Source organism: Diaphorina citri, unplaced genomic scaffold (genome assembly GCF_000475195.1).
Source record: "Diaphorina citri unplaced genomic scaffold, Diaci psyllid genome assembly version 1.1 scaffold7897, whole genome shotgun sequence".
Classification (NCBI taxonomy): domain Eukaryota; kingdom Metazoa; phylum Arthropoda; class Insecta; order Hemiptera; family Psyllidae; genus Diaphorina; species Diaphorina citri.
In genome coordinates, this window is record NW_007385273.1 from 7,007 (window position 1) to 20,438 (window position 13,432).

General features: G+C 32.6%; 1 protein-coding gene across 1 annotated transcript in view; it reads left to right on the forward strand.

Moving 5' to 3' along the window:
- LOC103522313 (cullin-associated NEDD8-dissociated protein 1) overlaps positions 1-13,432 on the forward strand; it is a gene marked incomplete at both ends in the record, with an annotated part of 20,022 nt that extends 6,590 nt beyond the window's left edge. Inside the window, 1 exon segment of the mRNA XM_008487417.1 lies at positions 13,348-13,432. Coding sequence (XP_008485639.1) covers positions 13,348-13,432 — 85 coding nt within the window.

Below are 13,432 nucleotides of genomic sequence, written 5' to 3' on the forward strand. Positions count from 1 at the left end.
AGTGCGTTTTTATTGTTTTCTCGCGTTTGGTGGAACTACGCGCAGTAGGAACAAATCAACAAAGTCGAGGGAAGTCCCTAAAGAGGCTGCTTCGTCCGTTGCGAGAGCGCACGTGACATTACCGGTCCCGACCCGGTGTGTGAACCGTCGTCCCTCACCCTTCCGGACGAACACATTCCGGCGCACGGGTGGGGTTTTTTTTTTTTTTTTTTTTGTGCGGAGTCCAGTACCTATGTAGGACTTTTTCGTTAGAAAAGACCTCATTTAAATGTAATGTAAAGATTGGGCTCTGGATAGAAAGATGATGTTGGGGAAGATGCACTTTCGATATTGCCAGCCTAGTTAGCTTGGCTACCAACGCGTCTGCCTTGTAAGCGCAAGGCCACGGGTTCGATTCCCGCCCGGGGCGGATTTTATCCTGAACGGATAATGTTTGTTCTCGGAACGACTGGCTTTCTCCTATCCTGTCTTCCTTCTCTCTTCGTTTTCGGGACGATGAGACCCTAGCAGTTCTAGATCCCTCTATCAAACCTCTTGGAAAAATAAACAATGCAGCACTATCTGCTATTTTATCCGTATTGTTTTGTATCTGCTATTTTATCCGTATTGTTTTGTATCTGCTATTTTATCCGTGTTGTTTTGTATCTGATATTTTATCCGTATTGTTTTGTATCTGATATTTTATCCGTATTGTTTTGTATCTGATATTTTATCCGTATTGTTTTGTATCTGATATTTTATCCGTATTGTTTTGTATCTGATATTTTATCCGTATTGTTTTGTATCTGATATTTTATCCGTATTGTTTTGTATCTGATATTTTATCCGTATTGTTTTGTATCTGATATTTTATCCGTATTGTTTTGTATCTGATATTTTATCCGTATTGTTTTGTATCTGATATTTTATCCGTATTGTTTTGTATCTGATATTTTATCCGTATTGTTTTGTATCTGATATTTTATCCGTATTGTTTTGTATCTGATATTTTATCCGTATTGTTTTGTATCTGATATTTTATCCGTATTGTTTTGTATCTGATATTTTATCCGTATTGTTTTGTATCTGATATTTTATCCGTATTGTTTTGTATCTGATATTTTATCCGTATTGTTTTGTATCTGATATTTTATCCGTATTGTTTTGTATCTGATATTTTATCCGTATTGTTTTGTATCTGATATTTTATCCGTATTGTTTTGTATCTGATATTTTATCCGTATTGTTTTGTATCTGATATTTTATCCGTATTGTTTTGTATCTGATATTTTATCCGTATTGTTTTGTATCTGATATTTTATCCGTATTGTTTTGTATCTGATATTTTATCCGTATTGTTTTGTATCTGATATTTTATCCGTATTGTTTTGTATCTGATATTTTATCCGTATTGTTTTGTATCTGATATTTTATCCGTATTGTTTTGTATCTGATATTTTATCCGTATTGTTTTGTATCTGATATTTTATCCGTATTGTTTTGTATCTGATATTTTATCCGTATTGTTTTGTATCTGATATTTTATCCGTATTGTTTTGTATCTGATATTTTATCCGTATTGTTTTGTATCTGATATTTTATCCGTATTGTTTTGTATCTGATATTTTATCCGTATTGTTTTGTATCTGATATTTTATCCGTATTGTTTTGTATCTGATATTTTATCCGTATTGTTTTGTATCTGATATTTTATCCGTATTGTTTTGTATCTGATATTTTATCCGTATTGTTTTGTATCTGATATTTTATCCGTATTGTTTTGTATCTGATATTTTATCCGTATTGTTTTGTATCTGATATTTTATCCGTATTGTTTTGTATCTGATATTTTATCCGTATTGTTTTGTATCTGATATTTTATCCGTATTGTTTTGTATCTGATATTTTATCCGTATTGTTTTGTATCTGATATTTTATCCGTATTGTTTTGTATCTGATATTTTATCCGTATTGTTTTGTATCTGATATTTTATCCGTATTGTTTTGTATCTGATATTTTATCCGTATTGTTTTGTATCTGATATTTTATCCGTATTGTTTTGTATCTGATATTTTATCCGTATTGTTTTGTATCTGATATTTTATCCGTATTGTTTTGTATCTGATATTTTATCCGTATTGTTTTGTATCTGATATTTTATCCGTATTGTTTTGTATCTGATATTTTATCCGTATTGTTTTGTATCTGATATTTTATCCGTATTGTTTTGTATCTGATATTTTATCCGTATTGTTTTGTATCTGATATTTTATCCGTATTGTTTTGTATCTGATATTTTATCCGTATTGTTTTGTATCTGATATTTTATCCGTATTGTTTTGTATCTGATATTTTATCCGTATTGTTTTGTATCTGATATTTTATCCGTATTGTTTTGTATCTGATATTTTATCCGTATTGTTTTGTATCTGATATTTTATCCGTATTGTTTTGTATCTGATATTTTATCCGTATTGTTTTGTATCTGATATTTTATCCGTATTGTTTTGTATCTGATATTTTATCCGTATTGTTTTGTATCTGATATTTTATCCGTATTGTTTTGTATCTGATATTTTATCCGTATTGTTTTGTATCTGATATTTTATCCGTATTGTTTTGTATCTGATATTTTATCCGTATTGTTTTGTATCTGATATTTTATCCGTATTGTTTTGTATCTGATATTTTATCCGTATTGTTTTGTATCTGATATTTTATCCGTATTGTTTTGTATCTGATATTTTATCCGTATTGTTTTGTATCTGATATTTTATCCGTATTGTTTTGTATCTGATATTTTATCCGTATTGTTTTGTATCTCAGTAGATTTATTTCGCTCAGTCTAGTCATCAGCTCCCAAGGCGTAGTGGTCACTGCGTTCGCCTTGCACGCGGGAGACCCGAATTCGATTCCCAGCAGGGTCAAAAAAATTGTATCATGCAAATGATTGATTCCATGACTGACTGTTGCGACCTATGTAATACGCATAGCGACCGGTGCCAGCATGGTAGGTGAACATTGGGTGCTGGATTATTGAGATATTTGGAGAATCCTACAATGCTGCAGTGAGCATCAAAGTAACCAAAGTTTTAATGTGATAATTCAAAGAAACGACATTCATAACCATAACGAAGAAACGAGTTTTATTGACTCATTTTATTATTCCTTGCTTCATGTTTGTTTCACAGCCACAAAGTATTGACCCTCTGCTTCGTCAGACCATTGGCGATTTCCATTGAGATACTTGGAGAATCCTACAATGCTGCAGTGAGCATCAAAGTAACCAAAGTTTTAATGTGATAATTCAAAGAAATGACATTCATAACCATAACGAAGAAACGAGTTTTGTTTACTCATTTTATTATTCCTTGCTTCATGTTTGTTTCACAGCCACAAAGTATTGACCCTCTGCTTCGTCAGACCATTGGCGATTTCCTGAGTGCTCTCAAAGATTCAGACCTCAACGTGCGACGAGTAGCATTGGTAGCATTCAACTCTGCTGCTCACAACAAACCTTCCCTAGTCATAGACCTGCTTGACTCTGTGCTACCACAGCTTTATGCTGAAACTGCAGTCAAGGTAAAGAATCTGTTAGTAAAGTTCAGTCAAGGTAAAGAATCTGTTAGTAAAGTTCAGTCAAGGTAAAGAATCTGTTAGTAAAGTTCAGTCAAGGTAAAGAATCTGTTAGTAAAGTTCAGTCAAGGTAAAGAATCTGTTAGTAAAGTTCAGTCAAGGTAAAGAATCTGTTAGTAAAGTTCAGTCAAGGTAAAGAATCTGTTAGTAAAGTTCAGTCAAGGTAAAGAATCTGTTAGTAAAGTTCAGTCAAGGTAAAGAATCTGTTAGTAAAGTTCAGTCAAGGTAAAGAATCTGTTAGTAAAGTTCAGTCAAGGTAAAGAATCTGTTAGTAAAGTTCAGTCAAGGTAAAGAATCTGTTAGTAAAGTTCAGTCAAGGTAAAGAATCTGTTAGTAAAGTTCAGTCAAGGTAAAGAATCTGTTAGTAAAGTTCAGTCAAGGTAAAGAATCTGTTAGTAAAGTTCAGTCAAGGTAAAGAATCTGTTAGTAAAGTTCAGTCAAGGTAAAGAATCTGTTAGTAAAGTTCAGTCAAGGTAAAGAATCTGTTAGTAAAGTTCAGTCAAGGTAAAGAATCTGTTAGTAAAGTTCAGTCAAGGTAAAGAATCTGTTAGTAAAGTTCAGTCAAGGTAAAGAATCTGTTAGTAAAGTTCAGTCAAGGTAAAGAATCTGTTAGTAAAGTTCAGTCAAGGTAAAGAATCTGTTAGTAAAGTTCAGTCAAGGTAAAGAATCTGTTAGTAAAGTTCAGTCAAGGTAAAGAATCTGTTAGTAAAGTTCAGTCAAGGTAAAGAATCTGTTAGTAAAGTTCAGTCAAGGTAAAGAATCTGTTAGTAAAGTTCAGTCAAGGTAAAGAATCTGTTAGTAAAGTTCAGTCAAGGTAAAGAATCTGTTAGTAAAGTTCAGTCAAGGTAAAGAATCTGTTAGTAAAGTTCAGTCAAGGTAAAGAATCTGTTAGTAAAGTTCAGTCAAGGTAAAGAATCTGTTAGTAAAGTTCAGTCAAGGTAAAGAATCTGTTAGTAAAGTTCAGTCAAGGTAAAGAATCTGTTAGTAAAGTTCAGTCAAGGTAAAGAATCTGTTAGTAAAGTTCAGTCAAGGTAAAGAATCTGTTAGTAAAGTTCAGTCAAGGTAAAGAATCTGTTAGTAAAGTTCAGTCAAGGTAAAGAATCTGTTAGTAAAGTTCAGTCAAGGTAAAGAATCTGTTAGTAAAGTTCAGTCAAGGTAAAGAATCTGTTAGTAAAGTTCAGTCAAGGTAAAGAATCTGTTAGTAAAGTTCAGTCAAGGTAAAGAATCTGTTAGTAAAGTTCAGTCAAGGTAAAGAATCTGTTAGTAAAGTTCAGTCAAGGTAAAGAATCTGTTAGTAAAGTTCAGTCAAGGTAAAGAATCTGTTAGTAAAGTTCAGTCAAGGTAAAGAATCTGTTAGTAAAGTTCAGTCAAGGTAAAGAATCTGTTAGTAAAGTTCAGTCAAGGTAAAGAATCTGTTAGTAAAGTTCAGTCAAGGTAAAGAATCTGTTAGTAAAGTTCAGTCAAGGTAAAGAATCTGTTAGTAAAGTTCAGTCAAGGTAAAGAATCTGTTAGTAAAGTTCAGTCAAGGTAAAGAATCTGTTAGTAAAGTTCAGTCAAGGTAAAGAATCTGTTAGTAAAGTTCAGTCAAGGTAAAGAATCTGTTAGTAAAGTTCAGTCAAGGTAAAGAATCTGTTAGTAAAGTTCAGTCAAGGTAAAGAATCTGTTAGTAAAGTTCAGTCAAGGTAAAGAATCTGTTAGTAAAGTTCAGTCAAGGTAAAGAATCTGTTAGTAAAGTTCAGTCAAGGTAAAGAATCTGTTAGTAAAGTTCAGTCAAGGTAAAGAATCTGTTAGTAAAGTTCAGTCAAGGTAAAGAATCTGTTAGTAAAGTTCAGTCAAGGTAAAGAATCTGTTAGTAAAGTTCAGTCAAGGTAAAGAATCTGTTAGTAAAGTTCAGTCAAGGTAAAGAATCTGTTAGTAAAGTTCAGTCAAGGTAAAGAATCTGTTAGTAAAGTTCAGTCAAGGTAAAGAATCTGTTAGTAAAGTTCAGTCAAGGTAAAGAATCTGTTAGTAAAGTTCAGTCAAGGTAAAGAATCTGTTAGTAAAGTTCAGTCAAGGTAAAGAATCTGTTAGTAAAGTTCAGTCAAGGTAAAGAATCTGTTAGTAAAGTTCAGTCAAGGTAAAGAATCTGTTAGTAAAGTTCAGTCAAGGTAAAGAATCTGTTAGTAAAGTTCAGTCAAGGTAAAGAATCTGTTAGTAAAGTTCAGTCAAGGTAAAGAATCTGTTAGTAAAGTTCAGTCAAGGTAAAGAATCTGTTAGTAAAGTTCAGTCAAGGTAAAGAATCTGTTAGTAAAGTTCAGTCAAGGTAAAGAATCTGTTAGTAAAGTTCAGTCAAGGTAAAGAATCTGTTAGTAAAGTTCAGTCAAGGTAAAGAATCTGTTAGTAAAGTTCAGTCAAGGTAAAGAATCTGTTAGTAAAGTTCAGTCAAGGTAAAGAATCTGTTAGTAAAGTTCAGTCAAGGTAAAGAATCTGTTAGTAAAGTTCAGTCAAGGTAAAGAATCTGTTAGTAAAGTTCAGTCAAGGTAAAGAATCTGTTAGTAAAGTTCAGTCAAGGTAAAGAATCTGTTAGTAAAGTTCAGTCAAGGTAAAGAATCTGTTAGTAAAGTTCAGTCAAGGTAAAGAATCTGTTAGTAAAGTTCAGTCAAGGTAAAGAATCTGTTAGTAAAGTTCAGTCAAGGTAAAGAATCTGTTAGTAAAGTTCAGTCAAGGTAAAGAATCTGTTAGTAAAGTTCAGTCAAGGTAAAGAATCTGTTAGTAAAGTTCAGTCAAGGTAAAGAATCTGTTAGTAAAGTTCAGTCAAGGTAAAGAATCTGTTAGTAAAGTTCAGTCAAGGTAAAGAATCTGTTAGTAAAGTTCAGTCAAGGTAAAGAATCTGTTAGTAAAGTTCAGTCAAGGTAAAGAATCTGTTAGTAAAGTTCAGTCAAGGTAAAGAATCTGTTAGTAAAGTTCAGTCAAGGTAAAGAATCTGTTAGTAAAGTTCAGTCAAGGTAAAGAATCTGTTAGTAAAGTTCAGTCAAGGTAAAGAATCTGTTAGTAAAGTTCAGTCAAGGTAAAGAATCTGTTAGTAAAGTTCAGTCAAGGTAAAGAATCTGTTAGTAAAGTTCAGTCAAGGTAAAGAATCTGTTAGTAAAGTTCAGTCAAGGTAAAGAATCTGTTAGTAAAGTTCAGTCAAGGTAAAGAATCTGTTAGTAAAGTTCAGTCAAGGTAAAGAATCTGTTAGTAAAGTTCAGTCAAGGTAAAGAATCTGTTAGTAAAGTTCAGTCAAGGTAAAGAATCTGTTAGTAAAGTTCAGTCAAGGTAAAGAATCTGTTAGTAAAGTTCAGTCAAGGTAAAGAATCTGTTAGTAAAGTTCAGTCAAGGTAAAGAATCTGTTAGTAAAGTTCAGTCAAGGTAAAGAATCTGTTAGTAAAGTTCAGTCAAGGTAAAGAATCTGTTAGTAAAGTTCAGTCAAGGTAAAGAATCTGTTAGTAAAGTTCAGTCAAGGTAAAGAATCTGTTAGTAAAGTTCAGTCAAGGTAAAGAATCTGTTAGTAAAGTTCAGTCAAGGTAAAGAATCTGTTAGTAAAGTTCAGTCAAGGTAAAGAATCTGTTAGTAAAGTTCAGTCAAGGTAAAGAATCTGTTAGTAAAGTTCAGTCAAGGTAAAGAATCTGTTAGTAAAGTTCAGTCAAGGTAAAGAATCTGTTAGTAAAGTTCAGTCAAGGTAAAGAATCTGTTAGTAAAGTTCAGTCAAGGTAAAGAATCTGTTAGTAAAGTTCAGTCAAGGTAAAGAATCTGTTAGTAAAGTTCAGTCAAGGTAAAGAATCTGTTAGTAAAGTTCAGTCAAGGTAAAGAATCTGTTAGTAAAGTTCAGTCAAGGTAAAGAATCTGTTAGTAAAGTTCAGTCAAGGTAAAGAATCTGTTAGTAAAGTTCAGTCAAGGTAAAGAATCTGTTAGTAAAGTTCAGTCAAGGTAAAGAATCTGTTAGTAAAGTTCAGTCAAGGTAAAGAATCTGTTAGTAAAGTTCAGTCAAGGTAAAGAATCTGTTAGTAAAGTTCAGTCAAGGTAAAGAATCTGTTAGTAAAGTTCAGTCAAGGTAAAGAATCTGTTAGTAAAGTTCAGTCAAGGTAAAGAATCTGTTAGTAAAGTTCAGTCAAGGTAAAGAATCTGTTAGTAAAGTTCAGTCAAGGTAAAGAATCTGTTAGTAAAGTTCAGTCAAGGTAAAGAATCTGTTAGTAAAGTTCAGTCAAGGTAAAGAATCTGTTAGTAAAGTTCAGTCAAGGTAAAGAATCTGTTAGTAAAGTTCAGTCAAGGTAAAGAATCTGTTAGTAAAGTTCAGTCAAGGTAAAGAATCTGTTAGTAAAGTTCAGTCAAGGTAAAGAATCTGTTAGTAAAGTTCAGTCAAGGTAAAGAATCTGTTAGTAAAGTTCAGTCAAGGTAAAGAATCTGTTAGTAAAGTTCAGTCAAGGTAAAGAATCTGTTAGTAAAGTTCAGTCAAGGTAAAGAATCTGTTAGTAAAGTTCAGTCAAGGTAAAGAATCTGTTAGTAAAGTTCAGTCAAGGTAAAGAATCTGTTAGTAAAGTTCAGTCAAGGTAAAGAATCTGTTAGTAAAGTTCAGTCAAGGTAAAGAATCTGTTAGTAAAGTTCAGTCAAGGTAAAGAATCTGTTAGTAAAGTTCAGTCAAGGTAAAGAATCTGTTAGTAAAGTTCAGTCAAGGTAAAGAATCTGTTAGTAAAGTTCAGTCAAGGTAAAGAATCTGTTAGTAAAGTTCAGTCAAGGTAAAGAATCTGTTAGTAAAGTTCAGTCAAGGTAAAGAATCTGTTAGTAAAGTTCAGTCAAGGTAAAGAATCTGTTAGTAAAGTTCAGTCAAGGTAAAGAATCTGTTAGTAAAGTTCAGTCAAGGTAAAGAATCTGTTAGTAAAGTTCAGTCAAGGTAAAGAATCTGTTAGTAAAGTTCAGTCAAGGTAAAGAATCTGTTAGTAAAGTTCAGTCAAGGTAAAGAATCTGTTAGTAAAGTTCAGTCAAGGTAAAGAATCTGTTAGTAAAGTTCAGTCAAGGTAAAGAATCTGTTAGTAAAGTTCAGTCAAGGTAAAGAATCTGTTAGTAAAGTTCAGTCAAGGTAAAGAATCTGTTAGTAAAGTTCAGTCAAGGTAAAGAATCTGTTAGTAAAGTTCAGTCAAGGTAAAGAATCTGTTAGTAAAGTTCAGTCAAGGTAAAGAATCTGTTAGTAAAGTTCAGTCAAGGTAAAGAATCTGTTAGTAAAGTTCAGTCAAGGTAAAGAATCTGTTAGTAAAGTTCAGTCAAGGTAAAGAATCTGTTAGTAAAGTTCAGTCAAGGTAAAGAATCTGTTAGTAAAGTTCAGTCAAGGTAAAGAATCTGTTAGTAAAGTTCAGTCAAGGTAAAGAATCTGTTAGTAAAGTTCAGTCAAGGTAAAGAATCTGTTAGTAAAGTTCAGTCAAGGTAAAGAATCTGTTAGTAAAGTTCAGTCAAGGTAAAGAATCTGTTAGTAAAGTTCAGTCAAGGTAAAGAATCTGTTAGTAAAGTTCAGTCAAGGTAAAGAATCTGTTAGTAAAGTTCAGTCAAGGTAAAGAATCTGTTAGTAAAGTTCAGTCAAGGTAAAGAATCTGTTAGTAAAGTTCAGTCAAGGTAAAGAATCTGTTAGTAAAGTTCAGTCAAGGTAAAGAATCTGTTAGTAAAGTTCAGTCAAGGTAAAGAATCTGTTAGTAAAGTTCAGTCAAGGTAAAGAATCTGTTAGTAAAGTTCAGTCAAGGTAAAGAATCTGTTAGTAAAGTTCAGTCAAGGTAAAGAATCTGTTAGTAAAGTTCAGTCAAGGTAAAGAATCTGTTAGTAAAGTTCAGTCAAGGTAAAGAATCTGTTAGTAAAGTTCAGTCAAGGTAAAGAATCTGTTAGTAAAGTTCAGTCAAGGTAAAGAATCTGTTAGTAAAGTTCAGTCAAGGTAAAGAATCTGTTAGTAAAGTTCAGTCAAGGTAAAGAATCTGTTAGTAAAGTTCAGTCAAGGTAAAGAATCTGTTAGTAAAGTTCAGTCAAGGTAAAGAATCTGTTAGTAAAGTTCAGTCAAGGTAAAGAATCTGTTAGTAAAGTTCAGTCAAGGTAAAGAATCTGTTAGTAAAGTTCAGTCAAGGTAAAGAATCTGTTAGTAAAGTTCAGTCAAGGTAAAGAATCTGTTAGTAAAGTTCAGTCAAGGTAAAGAATCTGTTAGTAAAGTTCAGTCAAGGTAAAGAATCTGTTAGTAAAGTTCAGTCAAGGTAAAGAATCTGTTAGTAAAGTTCAGTCAAGGTAAAGAATCTGTTAGTAAAGTTCAGTCAAGGTAAAGAATCTGTTAGTAAAGTTCAGTCAAGGTAAAGAATCTGTTAGTAAAGTTCAGTCAAGGTAAAGAATCTGTTAGTAAAGTTCAGTCAAGGTAAAGAATCTGTTAGTAAAGTTCAGTCAAGGTAAAGAATCTGTTAGTAAAGTTCAGTCAAGGTAAAGAATCTGTTAGTAAAGTTCAGTCAAGGTAAAGAATCTGTTAGTAAAGTTCAGTCAAGGTAAAGAATCTGTTAGTAAAGTTCAGTCAAGGTAAAGAATCTGTTAGTAAAGTTCAGTCAAGGTAAAGAATCTGTTAGTAAAGTTCAGTCAAGGTAAAGAATCTGTTAGTAAAGTTCAGTCAAGGTAAAGAATCTGTTAGTAAAGTTCAGTCAAGGTAAAGAATCTGTTAGTAAAGTTCAGTCAAGGTAAAGAATCTGTTAGTAAAGTTCAGTCAAGGTAAAGAATCTGTTAGTAAAGTTCAGTCAAGGTAAAGAATCTGTTAGTAAAGTTCAGTCAAGGTAAAGAATCTGTTAGTAAAGTTCAGTCAAGGTAAAGAATCTGTTAGTAAAGTTCAGTCAAGGTAAAGAATCTGTTAGTAAAGTTCAGTCAAGGTAAAGAATCTGTTAGTAAAGTTCAGTCAAGGTAAAGAATCTGTTAGTAAAGTTCAGTCAAGGTAAAGAATCTGTTAGTAAAGTTCAGTCAAGGTAAAGAATCTGTTAGTAAAGTTCAGTCAAGGTAAAGAATCTGTTAGTAAAGTTCAGTCAAGGTAAAGAATCTGTTAGTAAAGTTCAGTCAAGGTAAAGAATCTGTTAGTAAAGTTCAGTCAAGGTAAAGAATCTGTTAGTAAAGTTCAGTCAAGGTAAAGAATCTGTTAGTAAAGTTCAGTCAAGGTAAAGAATCTGTTAGTAAAGTTCAGTCAAGGTAAAGAATCTGTTAGTAAAGTTCAGTCAAGGTAAAGAATCTGTTAGTAAAGTTCAGTCAAGGTAAAGAATCTGTTAGTAAAGTTCAGTCAAGGTAAAGAATCTGTTAGTAAAGTTCAGTCAAGGTAAAGAATCTGTTAGTAAAGTTCAGTCAAGGTAAAGAATCTGTTAGTAAAGTTCAGTCAAGGTAAAGAATCTGTTAGTAAAGTTCAGTCAAGGTAAAGAATCTGTTAGTAAAGTTCAGTCAAGGTAAAGAATCTGTTAGTAAAGTTCAGTCAAGGTAAAGAATCTGTTAGTAAAGTTCAGTCAAGGTAAAGAATCTGTTAGTAAAGTTCAGTCAAGGTAAAGAATCTGTTAGTAAAGTTCAGTCAAGGTAAAGAATCTGTTAGTAAAGTTCAGTCAAGGTAAAGAATCTGTTAGTAAAGTTCAGTCAAGGTAAAGAATCTGTTAGTAAAGTTCAGTCAAGGTAAAGAATCTGTTAGTAAAGTTCAGTCAAGGTAAAGAATCTGTTAGTAAAGTTCAGTCAAGGTAAAGAATCTGTTAGTAAAGTTCAGTCAAGGTAAAGAATCTGTTAGTAAAGTTCAGTCAAGGTAAAGAATCTGTTAGTAAAGTTCAGTCAAGGTAAAGAATCTGTTAGTAAAGTTCAGTCAAGGTAAAGAATCTGTTAGTAAAGTTCAGTCAAGGTAAAGAATCTGTTAGTAAAGTTCAGTCAAGGTAAAGAATCTGTTAGTAAAGTTCAGTCAAGGTAAAGAATCTGTTAGTAAAGTTCAGTCAAGGTAAAGAATCTGTTAGTAAAGTTCAGTCAAGGTAAAGAATCTGTTAGTAAAGTTCAGTCAAGGTAAAGAATCTGTTAGTAAAGTTCAGTCAAGGTAAAGAATCTGTTAGTAAAGTTCAGTCAAGGTAAAGAATCTGTTAGTAAAGTTCAGTCAAGGTAAAGAATCTGTTAGTAAAGTTCAGTCAAGGTAAAGAATCTGTTAGTAAAGTTCAGTCAAGGTAAAGAATCTGTTAGTAAAGTTCAGTCAAGGTAAAGAATCTGTTAGTAAAGTTCAGTCAAGGTAAAGAATCTGTTAGTAAAGTTCAGTCAAGGTAAAGAATCTGTTAGTAAAGTTCAGTCAAGGTAAAGAATCTGTTAGTAAAGTTCAGTCAAGGTAAAGAATCTGTTAGTAAAGTTCAGTCAAGGTAAAGAATCTGTTAGTAAAGTTCAGTCAAGGTAAAGAATCTGTTAGTAAAGTTCAGTCAAGGTAAAGAATCTGTTAGTAAAGTTCAGTCAAGGTAAAGAATCTGTTAGTAAAGTTCAGTCAAGGTAAAGAATCTGTTAGTAAAGTTCAGTCAAGGTAAAGAATCTGTTAGTAAAGTTCAGTCAAGGTAAAGAATCTGTTAGTAAAGTTCAGTCAAGGTAAAGAATCTGTTAGTAAAGTTCAGTCAAGGTAAAGAATCTGTTAGTAAAGTTCAGTCAAGGTAAAGAATCTGTTAGTAAAGTTCAGTCAAGGTAAAGAATCTGTTAGTAAAGTTCAGTCAAGGTAAAGAATCTGTTAGTAAAGTTCAGTCAAGGTAAAGAATCTGTTAGTAAAGTTCAGTCAAGGTAAAGAATCTGTTAGTAAAGTTCAGTCAAGGTAAAGAATCTGTTAGTAAAGTTCAGTCAAGGTAAAGAATCTGTTAGTAAAGTTCAGTCAAGGTAAAGAATCTGTTAGTAAAGTTCAGTCAAGGTAAAGAATCTGTTAGTAAAGTTCAGTCAAGGTAAAGAATCTGTTAGTAAAGTTCAGTCAAGGTAAAGAATCTGTTAGTAAAGTTCAGTCAAGGTAAAGAATCTGTTAGTAAAGTTCAGTCAAGGTAAAGAATCTGTTAGTAAAGTTCAGTCAAGGTAAAGAATCTGTTAGTAAAGTTCAGTCAAGGTAAAGAATCTGTTAGTAAAGTTCAGTCAAGGTAAAGAATCTGTTAGTAAAGTTCAGTCAAGGTAAAGAATCTGTTAGTAAAGTTCAGTCAAGGTAAAGAATCTGTTAGTAAAGTTCAGTCAAGGTAAAGAATCTATTAGTAAAGTTCAGTCAAGGTAGCAGTAGAATAGTACTCACTTTTGAAAGTTGATACATTTTGTCCTCCAGTTTTACTTGCATTTTACGTTTCATAGCTGCAAAAGTTAAAGTTTAATAAGGGTTCAACTCCACGGTTTTGTTTCCTCTATGGTCTATTATTTACAGCTATAGGTAATATTTCTAAAGAAATGGCAAAGGTTGAGTGCGGAGGGCATCCACTCGTAAAATTTTATAGCTAAAACCAAATGTCAGCCTAAAAGCAGTCATCCTAGAGCTGATTGAGAGGATAGCGAAAAGACTTCGTCTGAACATTGGGAAAGGCTAAGAAGAAGAGCGGGTCCATTTACTTAGTGACGATTAGGAAAATTTCTCCCATATCTTTTTAACTTTCAAGACTTTGCGCCAATAAAATAATATTTTGTGCCTATGTAAGGGTTAAAAATTCAAACTTCCTTCCCCGTGAAATATCATTTTGTGTTAACCCTTTCCTATCTGTCCCCAGAAAACTCTGATCCGTGAAGTAGAGATGGGTCCGTTCAAGCACACGGTGGACGATGGCTTGGATATTCGCAAGGCCGCATTCGAAT